Source organism: Phragmites australis, chromosome 11, assembly GCF_958298935.1.
Source record: "Phragmites australis chromosome 11, lpPhrAust1.1, whole genome shotgun sequence".
Classification (NCBI taxonomy): Eukaryota; Viridiplantae; Streptophyta; class Magnoliopsida; order Poales; family Poaceae; genus Phragmites; species Phragmites australis.
Window position 1 is genome coordinate 17,906,029 of NC_084931.1, and position 13,027 is coordinate 17,919,055.

The 13,027-nt window shown below is 40.2% G+C and overlaps 1 protein-coding gene across 1 annotated transcript; it reads right to left on the reverse strand.

The window, feature by feature from the left end:
* Positions 1–468: 468 nt before the first annotated feature.
* On the reverse strand, positions 469–10,956 carry LOC133885493 (uncharacterized). The gene is made up of 16 exons (XM_062325213.1): positions 10,741–10,956; positions 9,140–9,645; positions 8,639–8,891; positions 7,908–8,206; positions 7,460–7,633; positions 6,542–7,279; positions 6,375–6,469; positions 6,219–6,272; positions 6,040–6,128; positions 5,878–5,943; positions 5,162–5,713; positions 3,481–3,555; positions 3,270–3,340; positions 3,124–3,181; positions 1,666–1,867; positions 469–1,473 (listed from the first exon to the last, which is right to left on the reverse strand). The coding sequence occupies exons 2-16, from the start codon at positions 9,532–9,534 to the stop codon at positions 836–838; spliced, it is 3,759 nt and encodes a 1,252-aa protein (XP_062181197.1). The 5' UTR covers positions 9,535–9,645; positions 10,741–10,956; the 3' UTR covers positions 469–835.
* Positions 10,957–13,027: the final 2,071 nt, after the last annotated feature.

The following is a 13,027-nucleotide window of genomic DNA, read 5'->3' on the forward strand; positions in this document are numbered from 1 at the left end:
TGATCACGCACCCATTGTTCGGTATAACATAGATACATTATCAAAGATTAACCTTCAATACCTGTCACCGACCCCTACCCATTTGCCGCCGTGACACCAATGGCACCAGCCCGCATCACCACACCGCCAGTCCAACAGATCTCTCTGACCCGGTAGCTACCGAAAGCATCAAATTCTCTACTCCCGAAGCCTAATCTCTCCACCGGCGTCGTCAACTAAGGGCTTTCTATATTTCAGTCGATTGAAATCTAGAAAATGTGAAGAAAAAAAAACATCTTTAGATACTGGGAAAATATATCGAACTACATCAAAGAGATGAAGAACATGTAACACATTACATGATAAGAGAACACAGTAAGATATTGCTTCTTGGCATGCATGCAAAACGTTCCAAAGTGACACAACAACAATTAGCAAAAATGGTGTTCGCCAGCTGTCCAAACGAGATGCCATCTGAGGAAAGATGTGAGTACAAGCTGTAACTGGCGCTTTATTTCAGCACTACGATCATGATGATATATATACAACCTTTTGAGTACACCTGGATAAATGAAGCAACTAGCTTCCCTACCTTGTATAATACCAAAATAGATATGTACACGTCTACACGACAGAGTAACATACGGTACAAGGTAGGGAAGTAAATTACACGCTGGTACAGAGAGTGGAATCTGTGGTGGACATTAAGAGGACTCTATAAACTTTATCAAAACTACCTGAAGCCTATCTGGCCTGGTGTTAAACCTGCTGGGTTGGTGGTTACTGTGAGAAAATCACCTGTTACCTGTGCACTATATGGAGCTTTCTATGTGGCCCGTTGAGATGTAATATACGGTTATATCATGAGATTAATTTCGTTGATGTCGTCCATGGGGATCTCGAGGCCCATCAAGTCGAGATCCTGGAGTCCATCGTCATCATCTATATTTAACCAGCCGCCAAAGTCAACGTCCATTCCTGGCAGCTCGAGGTTAGACAAGTCTGGCATTTCAGCATCATTTGAAGCATTTGCCGGCTCATCATGTCTAACAGCAGCAGCAGTGCCGCCCTTGCCATTGTTGGATGGCGTTATTTTGGCTGGTAACTGCGGATCCCTAGGAGTACTGCTCACAGGAGCAGAGATGTTGGCTGTCTTCTGTTTCGGCTTTGTTTTATTCTTCCTTTCTCCTTTCGTATTGGATGACGATGGACGACCAGATCTAGCAACGTCTCGGTTGTGCCCCTTCCCTTCTCTGTCTCTCTCACTTCTCTTTCCTTTTATATTGCTGACAAGGGAAGTATCAAGGCCCGAGGTTTTCAGGGTTCCTCCTGTTATGCTACCTACAACCTCGTCGAGTAACAATTCCCTTTGTTTTACATTATTCGTCCAGGGATCCTCCTTTGCGAATGACAAATCTGACAGGTGACTGCTACCTCGTGAAGCATCTGATGCACTGGCCCTATGGACAGATTTCACCATTGTATTGTTATTATCTGCAAACAAGACAATCAATCAGATCCTTGATGGTGGGTTGACGTGACAAAGAAAACAAGGCAAAACAAAAAACTGCTCTAAACCAAATGCAACCTCATATTTATCAAAAATATATACAGAAAGACTACGATGCTCAACAGTCAATAGTTAACATAAAGTCAAAAATAAAATAAGTACGGTGATGACAATACCTTGTGAAGCAGCATCTGGACCACTTCTGTGAGAAGTCACTGATACGAACATATCCTTGAAAGTGGGCTCATCAAAGCAACTTGTTCCCACCTCCTCATAGTTTTGACAACGTGCTAGTGTTCGTTTAACAAAAATTAGCGCAGCATGTCTGCCAGCTCTATTAACATTTTTGCCGCTAGGCACATTTGGACCATAGAAAGCCTGGAGATTCACAGGAAATGGTTAATCATTTAATGAAATATGTTAAAATCGATAACTTGAGGATCCACAAAGCAACCAACTCCATGGGCTCAGAGCCAACAAATGTCAAAATAATCTACCCTTTCATTTCTTTTTTAATCATGTATTCAGCACAAGAGTATGCTACTTCCAAGTTCTTATGTAACACTAGAACATCAAGTGTCAAACTCAAGGGAAAGTTCCAAATAATGACACATTAGTCAAGCTCAAAATGCTGATGAATGTCACCACCTTCAAAATATGTAAAACTACTACACAGTTAGCATACAATTGAAGCTGTCCGAATTCAGTGGTTTGGGAACAGTACTAGCAAACCAAGTGTTAAATTTAAAAGAAAAACGAAAGCCTTAGATGAGCGTGGCCAAAGTGACCAGTACTCAGGTGCATAGTAGCAACTAGCCCAGAAAGGAGGACAGAACACCACTATACTCACAAGACACTTGTTATGTGCGGGTACTGTTCACACGTGCAGGAATACTGTTCGCGGGTAGGTACTGTTTATGCGCGTGAACAGTACCCCCGTCAGCAGCAAGACTTCAAATTAGGAATTATCTATTCAGTTTGTTAGTTTAAATTAGATCAGAGTTAGTGATAAGTTAGAGTTGGATTTGAATGAGATCTTTATAGGCCTATATAAAGCACACAACTGCCACATTTTGTAATCAAGCAAAGAAGAATTAATCTTGACTCCTCCAATATTATATCTCCCAAATCTATGGTTTAATCCCTCCCCAGGCAACCGACGCCGCCCGGCTATCCTCCCGGTGAATGTTTACCCTAATAACACTTGTCATTTTCTAATGTCAAGTAAATCATCCAAGTAACAGTGTGTACGCCAGGTTAAGCAGGCTAATATACTTTTAAAATGACAGAAAGCTAATAAACATGAATTAGAACTATACCACCTGCATACTTACTTTTTTTGCCTTATAAATTTTATATTTTAGTAGCTTCTGATTTGAATGGAAAGAAATGCAAGATAAGGACAGAACTTTTGAACACATCAACTGAATTTTATATGTTTAGTGTGTAAAAGAAATATTTACAAATACTAAACAAAGATATATTTAAGAAAAAAGATCATGACAAAGGCAATGAATTCATTGAGCAAACAGATTGAGGAGACCTAGCAAGAAACAAAATTAGGTTGATACCCAAATTATATTGGCAATTAGGAAAATACATAGTAGTTCATTTTTTAGATTTGTTGGAGTTACCATATATTTCTCATATGCTCTCAGCAAAAGTCTGTCCATGGCACGCCGTGAAAATTCACTGTTAGAGTGCACCAAGTAAACATAAGAGCTTGCAACATGAGAATTTGTTTCCAATAAAAGGTAAAAAAAGAAAGATCTGAAAGTACCTCTGCTGAGACTCTTTCGCAGTTCTAGCAATCCCATCCAGTTTTAATAGCAAGTTTTTCTTCTCCGCAACCTATCACATCAGTAAAAGTACTACATTAAACATGGAATGTTATATTGAAGACATGGGTCGAGTCGAAGACATTCAAAATAGTGAAACAAATTGACCAAGAAATGATACACACATGCATGGACTTTGTGAATTATAAGTACCTGTTTATGAAGTTGGCCTTCTAATTTACAGATTTCAGCATTAATATCCTCGTCTTCGCTCTGTGCAAGATCAGGCTGAAATGGAAATACAAGCAGTCATAATATTAGAAATGTTTTGATCTGTTATTTGAGTAAACTAAGATGTTAGATAATGGGAATTCAAATTAATTGATCAAACTATGGAATGCGATAAAGTGGAGATTCAAAATTACAATATTTCTAAGAAAAACATGTAACATGTTTCAAGTAAGAAACAATAAAACATTAATATATATCCTGAAGCATTTTGGAGATCTGTCACAGGAAATTACCACTACTAATCAATAACGTCCATGCAATTGTACATGACTCTATGTTCTTTAATCAATTCAAACAAAAGGATAATATTAAATTTTAAAGGAAGGACAATGCAGCTCACTAAGTAGGACATGAGGCTAGAACAAGATAGCAAAATATCCTGTTATAATCCGAGGTCATAACAGTCGGATCATAATGGGGATAAACATCCGCCGGGAGGATAACCGGGTGGTGTCACCTGCTAGGGATGAGATATTATACTCTATATGCGAGAAACTTAGAATATTACAGAAGACTAGATTCATTCTTCTTGCTTGCTTCCCTGAAGGGGGTGTGGCTGCTCTTTATATCTAGAGCTTGGCCGACTCTAAACCTACTATGACTCGAGTCCTAAACATACTCCATTTCAAAGTCCTCCCTGATTACAACCTATCTATTTCCATCTACTTACTCTACTTCTCCTAGACACTAACTCTACTTCTCCTAGATGAGTTCAATTCTGCTAACATATCTAACTCTATCTTCTTAGCCGAACTAACTCTACTAACCTTTCCTAATCCGACTGACCTTCTGATCCTAATCCTAAATTGGCTCATTTAGTGGAATCCGACTACGCTAACTTATCTGGTACTCAGCCACCACTTCTGTTGTTGGCCTCTTTGACCCTTCTCCTGCTATATGTGTTGCCGTACATAACATATCCGGTTCACCCAATGAACAAGCCTAACAGAAGTTATTCACATCTTAACATGACATGTAAACATGGAACTTCAGTTGTAAACATACTCCTATCCTAATAGTTCAACATCCAAATACTTTTCAAATGAATAGAACTACAGATAAAGACTTATATTGCATGCTGAGACAAGTTTACCTAGCTCTTCTATGTAATCGAATATTCGTATTCTTTATATCATGCTATCAAATATACATATGGTTGCAGGTTATCTGGTCTGCTTCCAATCTGCTTAAATAGATCCACAAATTTTCACTTTCCCAACATTCTAACAATAAGGGGAAATGCAGGCGAAGCGATATGAATTTAAAAGGCTAACAACTGGAACGAGTTATTAGTACATGACCTTTGACTGATTTAGATGTTAACAGGATACCGCTGAAGAAAACTCACGGCCAAATAATTAGTTTACAAATTTCTATGTGCCATAAGAATATCATCTATGTCAACCTCAAAGACCAATGCTAATCATCTGATTACCACAAAAGAAACAGACTCAAAAGTAAGACCATTAATGGGAGCAGAAAATGCATAGAAGTGTGTAAAATATAAACATGGCAAGTACTAAAATAACATTAAAAAACTATACCACAATAACTAAGACAAATAGTAGGAAATGTTACAATTCAAGTGGGGGGAAAAACCTACCACGGGTTCAAGAGATACACCAACTTCACTCAGCTCGATGATAATCCTATCATTGAAGCACATCTCACTATATTGGAACTCAGGCCACACCTTGGCTTTCTCCATGACATTACCGCTTTTATGTGACAGTTCATCATTATATTTCCAGTCAGAATCCATCATCAAGCCATTTGGACCCCTCACTGAAGCTTCAAAATTCATAAAAGGCTCTAACTTATAATTATGTGAATGAGACTTCCATCCTCCTTCATCGGATTGAATTTCATGTGTATCAAATGGATACCCCTCACTTATGTAAGTGTTGTTGGCAATACTGTCAACCTTATCTTCATCAATCAAAGCTTGAATAAGTCTTTGGCCAACTGAAGCACCTCCTCGCACCCCAATCCCGTGGACAAGTTGATCCAGGATAGGTTCAATGCAGCTTGTCTCCCAGGCAACCCCTATGCCATTATCCAACTGATTCAAGCCATAACCATTTGGAAGGGCAGTGTGATCATCTTTGTTGCTAGCAGCCGGAGTTGATGGCTGTGAAATGTATTCAAGACCCCCCTGTATAGGGGAAAAATATTAAGCATAATAAACCGGACCTAATTTAGATGTAGTTATAAATGACTTCTACCATTTCTACACATAGTAACTGCTCAGAAATGCATTGCCAACAGGATAATTTTGCTAGTCCTGCAGGAAATGGAGTGAGGCAAAATATAAGGTACCTTATATTTCTGGCTTTCATCTCCTTCCACTGACCTGCTCGAGGTGGAGTCATCCGGCAGATGTATCTAACAAATTCAAGTATTTATCAACAAACAATAAATCAATCTACTGAAGAGCAAACTATACTTCTTTTGATACAATACAAAATTACCACATGTTACCTGTTGACTTAGATAGGCTATGTCTTCTGTGGTCAAAGAAGCAAAGAAAGGTTCAACCTGCCGCCAGAACGGACTTGCACAAGCAGATCCTGCAACGAGCAAAAGTAGTATCATTCAACGGTTCCCAAAAGGAGAAGAAAAAAAGGGAGGAAACAGAATTTCAAAAGTAAAGTCAATACTTAGGGCAGCGTTTGCTGCAGCAAGAAGCTCCTCGTGGTCATCTTCCGATTGCACTGAAAAGTAAACAAGGCAAGTTCAATCGCATGGTCCCATAGAATTGTTGTAATTGCAAAGAACACTATAATCAATAACAAGAGAAGCTGTTGAGCACTTACAAGGAGAGTCTGATTGCACACTGCTACTTATGTGCCTTGGTCGTGCATTGCCTTTGCGCTCAGATATCTTCTTCAACATTGGTCTTCCAGATTTACTACATGGAAAACTCAGAGTTATACTATTGATGAGCTAAATACAACTGCTTATTAGCTGAGGAAGAAATCACCTTTCATTTCTCTCTGAGACTGTCCTCACACTTCTTTGTTTTGTAGTCAGAGAATTTTCAAGCTTGTCAATTGATACAGGAGTGCCAGGCCTGGTAGGAGTAAAACCCCGTCCAGCCCTTCCTTGTCTCCTTGCAGCATCCCCAATATCCTCATCAGCAGACAACTTATTCCATTTGGAAGGATGCCCAAGCATAGCAATCTTCTGAAAACCAGAACCATGCCCGTCATCCAGTTCACCAGCCCTTTTGCTTTTGTCCCTTAACTTTTTCTCAGCAACTACAGGCTCATCACCTTCAGATCCAGTTGAGAGTCCATGATCTCCCCGTTTTGTTTGTTGAAGACCATTTACAGATGCACGCCTTAGTAACCCTGTAGAATCTTCATTGACAGGACTGTCTAGCGAACCTCGTACCAGTGCACTATCAGTACCTGTGATAATAGGGACTAAATTTGACTTCCTTGCAGAACGGGATATCTTCTGAGGCCTCTGCCCACCCCACTGGGTGGGAGGAGATAATGAATGTGTAGACTTCGTACGCTTAGGATTGCCAGATCCACCAGCAGAAATTAACTTATTTGTACCAGAAGGATGTTCCAAATCATCAGAACTAGTTTGTAATCGATGCATGTTTGGAGATGACTTCAATAATGAACCCGAATTCGATCGGGGTCCCCTCGCAGACCCATTCACCTTTGGTAATGATGAGACATTACCTCCACTGTCATCTTCGTTAGGCCTGAAAGTTCAATGTGTCACGCCCAGATTCTATGGGTTTGGTTGTGTAAGTTGGGTTGGTGGTGGAATACTAAGCACAGCTATGAAGAAAAACTAAGCAGAAGATAACTACCTTTACTCTATGCGGTAAATGATGAAGTAGAGAATCGCAGAGTGAAAGAGGTAGAGAAGCATATCTTACTTGTTAATGGTTCTTGGATTGGAGATTTCTTTATCTAAAACAGCTTGACGATCTCTTTTGTTAGTAGGATGGAAACCACTGTCTTGGTCACTCCTATTCAAGGATCGTCCAACTAGGTCATTTTGTGCAGAAAGTAAATCTGCTTTAGTAGTGCCAGATGCAACAGCTCCAGACCTGCACATTCAGTTTCATATAATTGACACCCAGAAGCCAGAAAGGAAAAAGGAATGCACAATAAGCTTTCTGTTGGTTATATAAAAAACTTTATATCAAAGTATAATCAATTTAATCAAATTGCAAAATATTTAGAAAGAAATTTATTAACATGTTTCATGATTGTTAACAGTGAAGTTTCCCATTAAAAAAGATCAAATGGAAAACATTGCAGCATCAATAGAGAATTAGAAGAATGAAAAAACACCAAGCATAACGTGGTAAAATTTCTGACCTGAAACTAGGGGAACTTGCCATTCTTGCCCTACCATCATTACTAAACTTGTGTTGCATGCCTTGTTTTGACTCCCGGTCTACATCAGCAGTCCTTGAAGCACCAGCCAATGACATGTCTGCCTTAATGGCAGAACGCTTTTTCTTCATCTTTGGCTTCTCCCAACCATCAATACTAGTTGCCAAACCTCTGATTTTTTCTTCCGGGATTGCTGAACCGCCATTGGTGGCTTTGCCAGGATCTGAGATTCTATCAACAGGCCCCGGACCCCTTGATGGACCAGCGGTCCTTGCATCCATCTAATAAATCAGAAATATTAGGGAAAAATTAGCAAATGGTACGCAAATCCATAGTAGGTCAAATAAGGCATCAAATGATATGGTCTCTATGCACAGGAAGTATGGAATTATTATCAGATGCAAGTTAACAATGGCAATGGAATACATTGAACATACTAAAAATCAACAATTATGCCACATGACAAAATGGACAAATATGTCAGAATAACACAAGGCTTGTGTTGATATACAGGAAAGTTCACATAGATAAATGACTTCAAAGCAAGCAACATGTTCTCTGCTTATCAGAGAACTCAATTGTAACATTTTAGCCAACGCTATTGCAACTAATTATTTAAGACCATCTTCTAAAAAAACTATTTAAAACCGTTATAGAAGGATAAGAGCAAAAATCAAATGACTAAATGAAGATTTGCAGATGCAAGACACAACCTCCACCATGGATGTCCGTATTCTCCTGTTTTGTCCTATATTCTTTGTCCTTTCTTCTCCTCTCTGAGGTCCAAGTTCTATGTCATCTGCATTTAAATGGCTCTGTGGAACATTTTTAGGGATAACTCCTCCAGACAATAATGCACTAGATCGTTCATTTGATGAGCCATCTCCTCGAGAACGTTTTCGTACAATATTTGGACAAAGTCTCTCAATCTTAATTACAGCACCTCCAAAAGCTCTGGCTCTTTCCCTGCAAAGATACTAAGAAGTGAACAATTCTTGAACAGGACAAGACAATTAGAACCCACATATATATCCCTATGTAGTGGGAAACTTTCCCCATACCCTTAGAAGGCTAAAATCAGCATCATTAAGAAAGGTCTGACACTGATAACAGTTGCCTTTCTTTATCAAATGGAGATTATGTTCAAGTATCTGCTACCCTCTTTCATCTGATAAGTTCATCGCAAGATGACAAAGAGACTAGTGAAATAATACCTGGCCTTGTTTGAGTTATCGTTAAGATTATTCTTCATGCGTCTGATCTCTTCGACAGAATTAGGTAGATTCCTTCCTAGAGGAGTTGATATCGAATCTTCTGGGGAGGTTCCAATAATGGAACTTATTGATTTTTTTAGATCTAACCGAGATGTCTTGTGATCCACAGTTGCAGTTCTTAAGTCCACAGCAAGTGATTGAAGCAGAGTGGCAGAGTCCACTACTGCCGACCTTGATGAACTTGATGCTGGAAATATTGCATAACCATCAACACCTTCCCGAAAGCTTCCTGACCTTTCCAAGGATGCAGCTGCATAGGGTCCGCGTTGTGCATTGAAGTATCCATGCCCATCAGGGCTACCAGACACCAAATCAGATTTTGTACCAGATGCCATTGCACCAGTTCTGGCAATTTTTAAACCACTAACATGTTGAGCATGAACTCAGAACATGATTTTGCAACCATGGAGCTAATGGCAGTATGGAATCTCAAGTCATTGAAATACCTGTAAATACAAACCTCAAAATCATTTTTTTAGTAATTTCTACTTTTTAATTCACAGAGCATATCACATGTCCAAAGTAAGGTGTAAAAGCTAGCTTTTTAGCCTAAAAAATATTTTTTATGGAATTGTACCAACATTCATTTTTTTACATAAATGTATCAGAAGCCATAGCTTATTTTCTTCCTTTTTGTCTACTAGGAAAAAATTGCTTTTCCAATACTGCGCCTTTCCGACTACAAACTATCAATAAATGTCATGTAATCTGCAGAAAGAAATTGAATCCATTCTGATATGCCAACGCCAATTATATACTGAACCTAGTTCCATCAATGCAACAGTACATTACTAAATGAGATCAGCTCTATTCCATAATTACTAACAAATATGACCAGGAGCATGGCGGGAAATTGCGCAAGCATCTTGGCGAGGCACCAACTTAGTAATAACCAATTAAAACCCACCATGATACATCTAAAGTGCCAGGAGCTACCAGTGCACAACCACCCTGATCCATTGCTAATTCCTTCTTCTACACAAATGTAGCAGCTCAAACCGCTATCCTTTAATTCAGAACTGAAATGAACTCGCCACACGTCGCTACCAAAGCCCTGTCGCTAACTGTCACACCGCCGCCACGGGGCACGCAACTATCAGAATCATCGTGCCCCTATCAGAATCCCCTTGCTACTCGCAAAGCAGAGCAAGACACCAAAATTGCCACCACCAAACCCTTGAACACCCAGCTCGATCCACAGGGCTCGACCCACCACCTCGGATCTCAGCAGAGATCCCACAAATCCCAGCAGCACAAATTTCCAACATGGAATGGCTCTAGCTCGCCCGCGAACCCCATCGGCCCACGCGCCGCCGACCGACCGACCCCGGCCGGATCCCGCTCTCCAAACCCTTGCCGCGGATCAAGCTCGCTACCCACCCCAGGTGGACCCCACACGTCGGGCCACGAGCCCCTCAAAAGAACTCTCTGCCCCCAAGCTCCAGGAACTACCCTGACCACTAGCGAACGCCGGAATTGCGCGGAACCGGCGCGATTGCTGGCCGGAGACGGATTGGACACAAGGGGGAATTAGGGCTTACCACGCGCGCGGGGATCCGGATCTCCAATCCGGCGAGGCGGGGGCGGGGGCGGAGGACCCGCGCCGAGCAAGTGAACGCCGGATTTCGCTCAAGGCGGGGTTTCGAAGAGCAAGAGTTCGAGAATGGAGAGGAGAGAGAAAGCTTCGGCGAAGGCGGAGGAAGGAGCGTAGAGAGAGAAGGGGGAAGGTGGGGTCGCCGTCGGTCTGAACAGGGCGAGGGGAACGAGGCGATTAAAGGGGCGGCGGGTATGTGTGGATGACAGGTGGGGTCCGGGCCCACGTGGCATCGGGAGAGAACGGCGGAGCAGGTGATCTGTGAGGCGAGGATTTCTTCTCGATGATGATGATGAATACGTGCTTCTCTTACCTTACCTTGTGTGTGTAACAAAACACAAAAGCTATGGAGTTAGCTTAAGGGTATTTTCTATCATTTGTAGGGCTTGTTTGGATGCCTGAGAGAAAAAATCACATGAAATTAAACCTGAAGGAGATTTTTCTTATGCCACTGACAATTCCCTCCCCGCAAGGGATAAAAACCCCAGCTGCAAAAAAAATTCTCTATTATCATTTGGAGGACATAAGATAAAAATCCTGGCTAATCAATAAAATTCAAAAAATAATTAGGAAAAACAAAAAGCTTAACCCTGTGCAGGAGATTGACATGTCATTAGAAAATACAGCAAAACAGATGTAGATATTATATTATGTGCAACAAAAAGACACGATCTAACTATATTTTTGCAAATAAATGAATGATGACACAAAATAATGAAGTATATGAAGCATAACATGGATTCAAGCTCAAGCACAACAAAGTAGTAGCATTGTTGTTTAGTTCCGGTATCAAGCAAATAAAAACTGCAGTAGAATTTTTGTTAAGCTGCAATATTAGGCAAACAAAAACAACAATAGCATTGATGTTTAGTTTCGGTATCATACAAATAAAAACTACAAAGTGCATACCTTAGGAGCAATTTCACCCTTAACTCACAGTAAACGAACCCTTGGGTTCTTGAAGTTGATGAAAATTTCTCTATTTAGCTCACACTTGAAGATATTTGTTGCCTTTGCCATTTCCTCATCTGAAAGTTCTTCAATTGATTCCAGAACAGCAAGACAGTTTTAGATGGAATAGTTGTCATTTGGCTTTGTTCTTTCATCGAGTTCATCCACAAAAATTTTAGTTTTCTTCTTCTTGAAATCTAGGTAGTCTTATAGAACTCCGGCAACCTAACTTTGCTTCATCTTTTTCCCAGAGCCGTCTACTTTCTATCCAAAACAAGCAAAAGTTGTATGTTCCTCTTCATCGCAGTCCATGTGACCATTTGATTTCTCTTGCCCATCCAGATTTGTAAAGAAATGGTTCAAGTCAATAGCAGAAGCATTATTGTCAATAGGGGATGACATGTTTAGTTCTTGAAGATGACGGTTGTTTAGTTGGCTCAATTGATATGAAATTTAAATCTCCTTTAGCAATACTTCCTGTTTCATAAAGTGAACAAATGCTTAGATTTAGAGGATCACTTTAAAGAAATTGTGCAATCTTAGAGTTTATTCTGAGATAATTATGAACAAATGTGCATGCAGTGTGTTGTGTTCCCTGTGAAGTTAGGCAAGACAAATCCTGGTGTCATTTGATTATTTCCAATTGCCTTGATGATGGTGTGGCAACCAATCCAACTATGGACACATAGTATTTCTAGAAAGAAATTTGGAGCTTTGAGCAAAATTTCCTCACCTTTGGAAAGTCCTATTGAATGCAAAAGAAAACTATTAGTAACATCGAAACACAACTATTAATGAAGGTAGAGTGAAGGTCTTACATCAATAAGTTTTTTTCCATATTTGTGGTTCAACATTGATCATGCACAAAGAGTCATTCCATCCTGTACCACTTTGCTTTCTTGCATCATGAATTGCCTTGTTGTTTCCTTTGAGTTAATTTTCCTTTTCTTGTATCTGCTATTTTTTAACTTAGCTGATGGAAACTTCTCATTGAACAAATTGACAATGCTTCTCCATCCTTCAGTTACTGTTGGGACCAAGATCCCAGATAATATGGACCTTCGGTTACGGGAATGCCGAAGGATTCTCGGGGTGACACGTGTTAGAGGTGGAATAGTTTTTTCGATCCTTTTTCGGGTACAGTATGGCCCTATTTATAGCCCGTACTCGACCACCCCAGGCGTGGTTTACAAATCCTACCCCTTTACCTGCTACATTCTCGGAATATCCAGAGGCATTATGGTACAAGTGAGCATAATTACATAATTACAACCCTGCCCTGA

Excerpts from the sequence above, each read along its gene's own strand:
- LOC133885493 (XM_062325213.1), bottom strand. The coding sequence starts at position 9,534 with ATGGCATCTGGTACAAAATCTGATTTGGTGTCTGGTAGCCCTGATGGG. Across the intron at positions 8,892-9,139 it reads GATAACTCAAACAAGGCCAG|GGAAAGAGCCAGAGCTTTTG; the intron begins GTATTATTTCAC and ends GTATCTTTGCAG. Across the intron at positions 3,182-3,269 it reads GCGAAAGAGTCTCAGCAGAG|TGAATTTTCACGGCGTGCCA; the intron begins GTACTTTCAGAT and ends GCACTCTAACAG.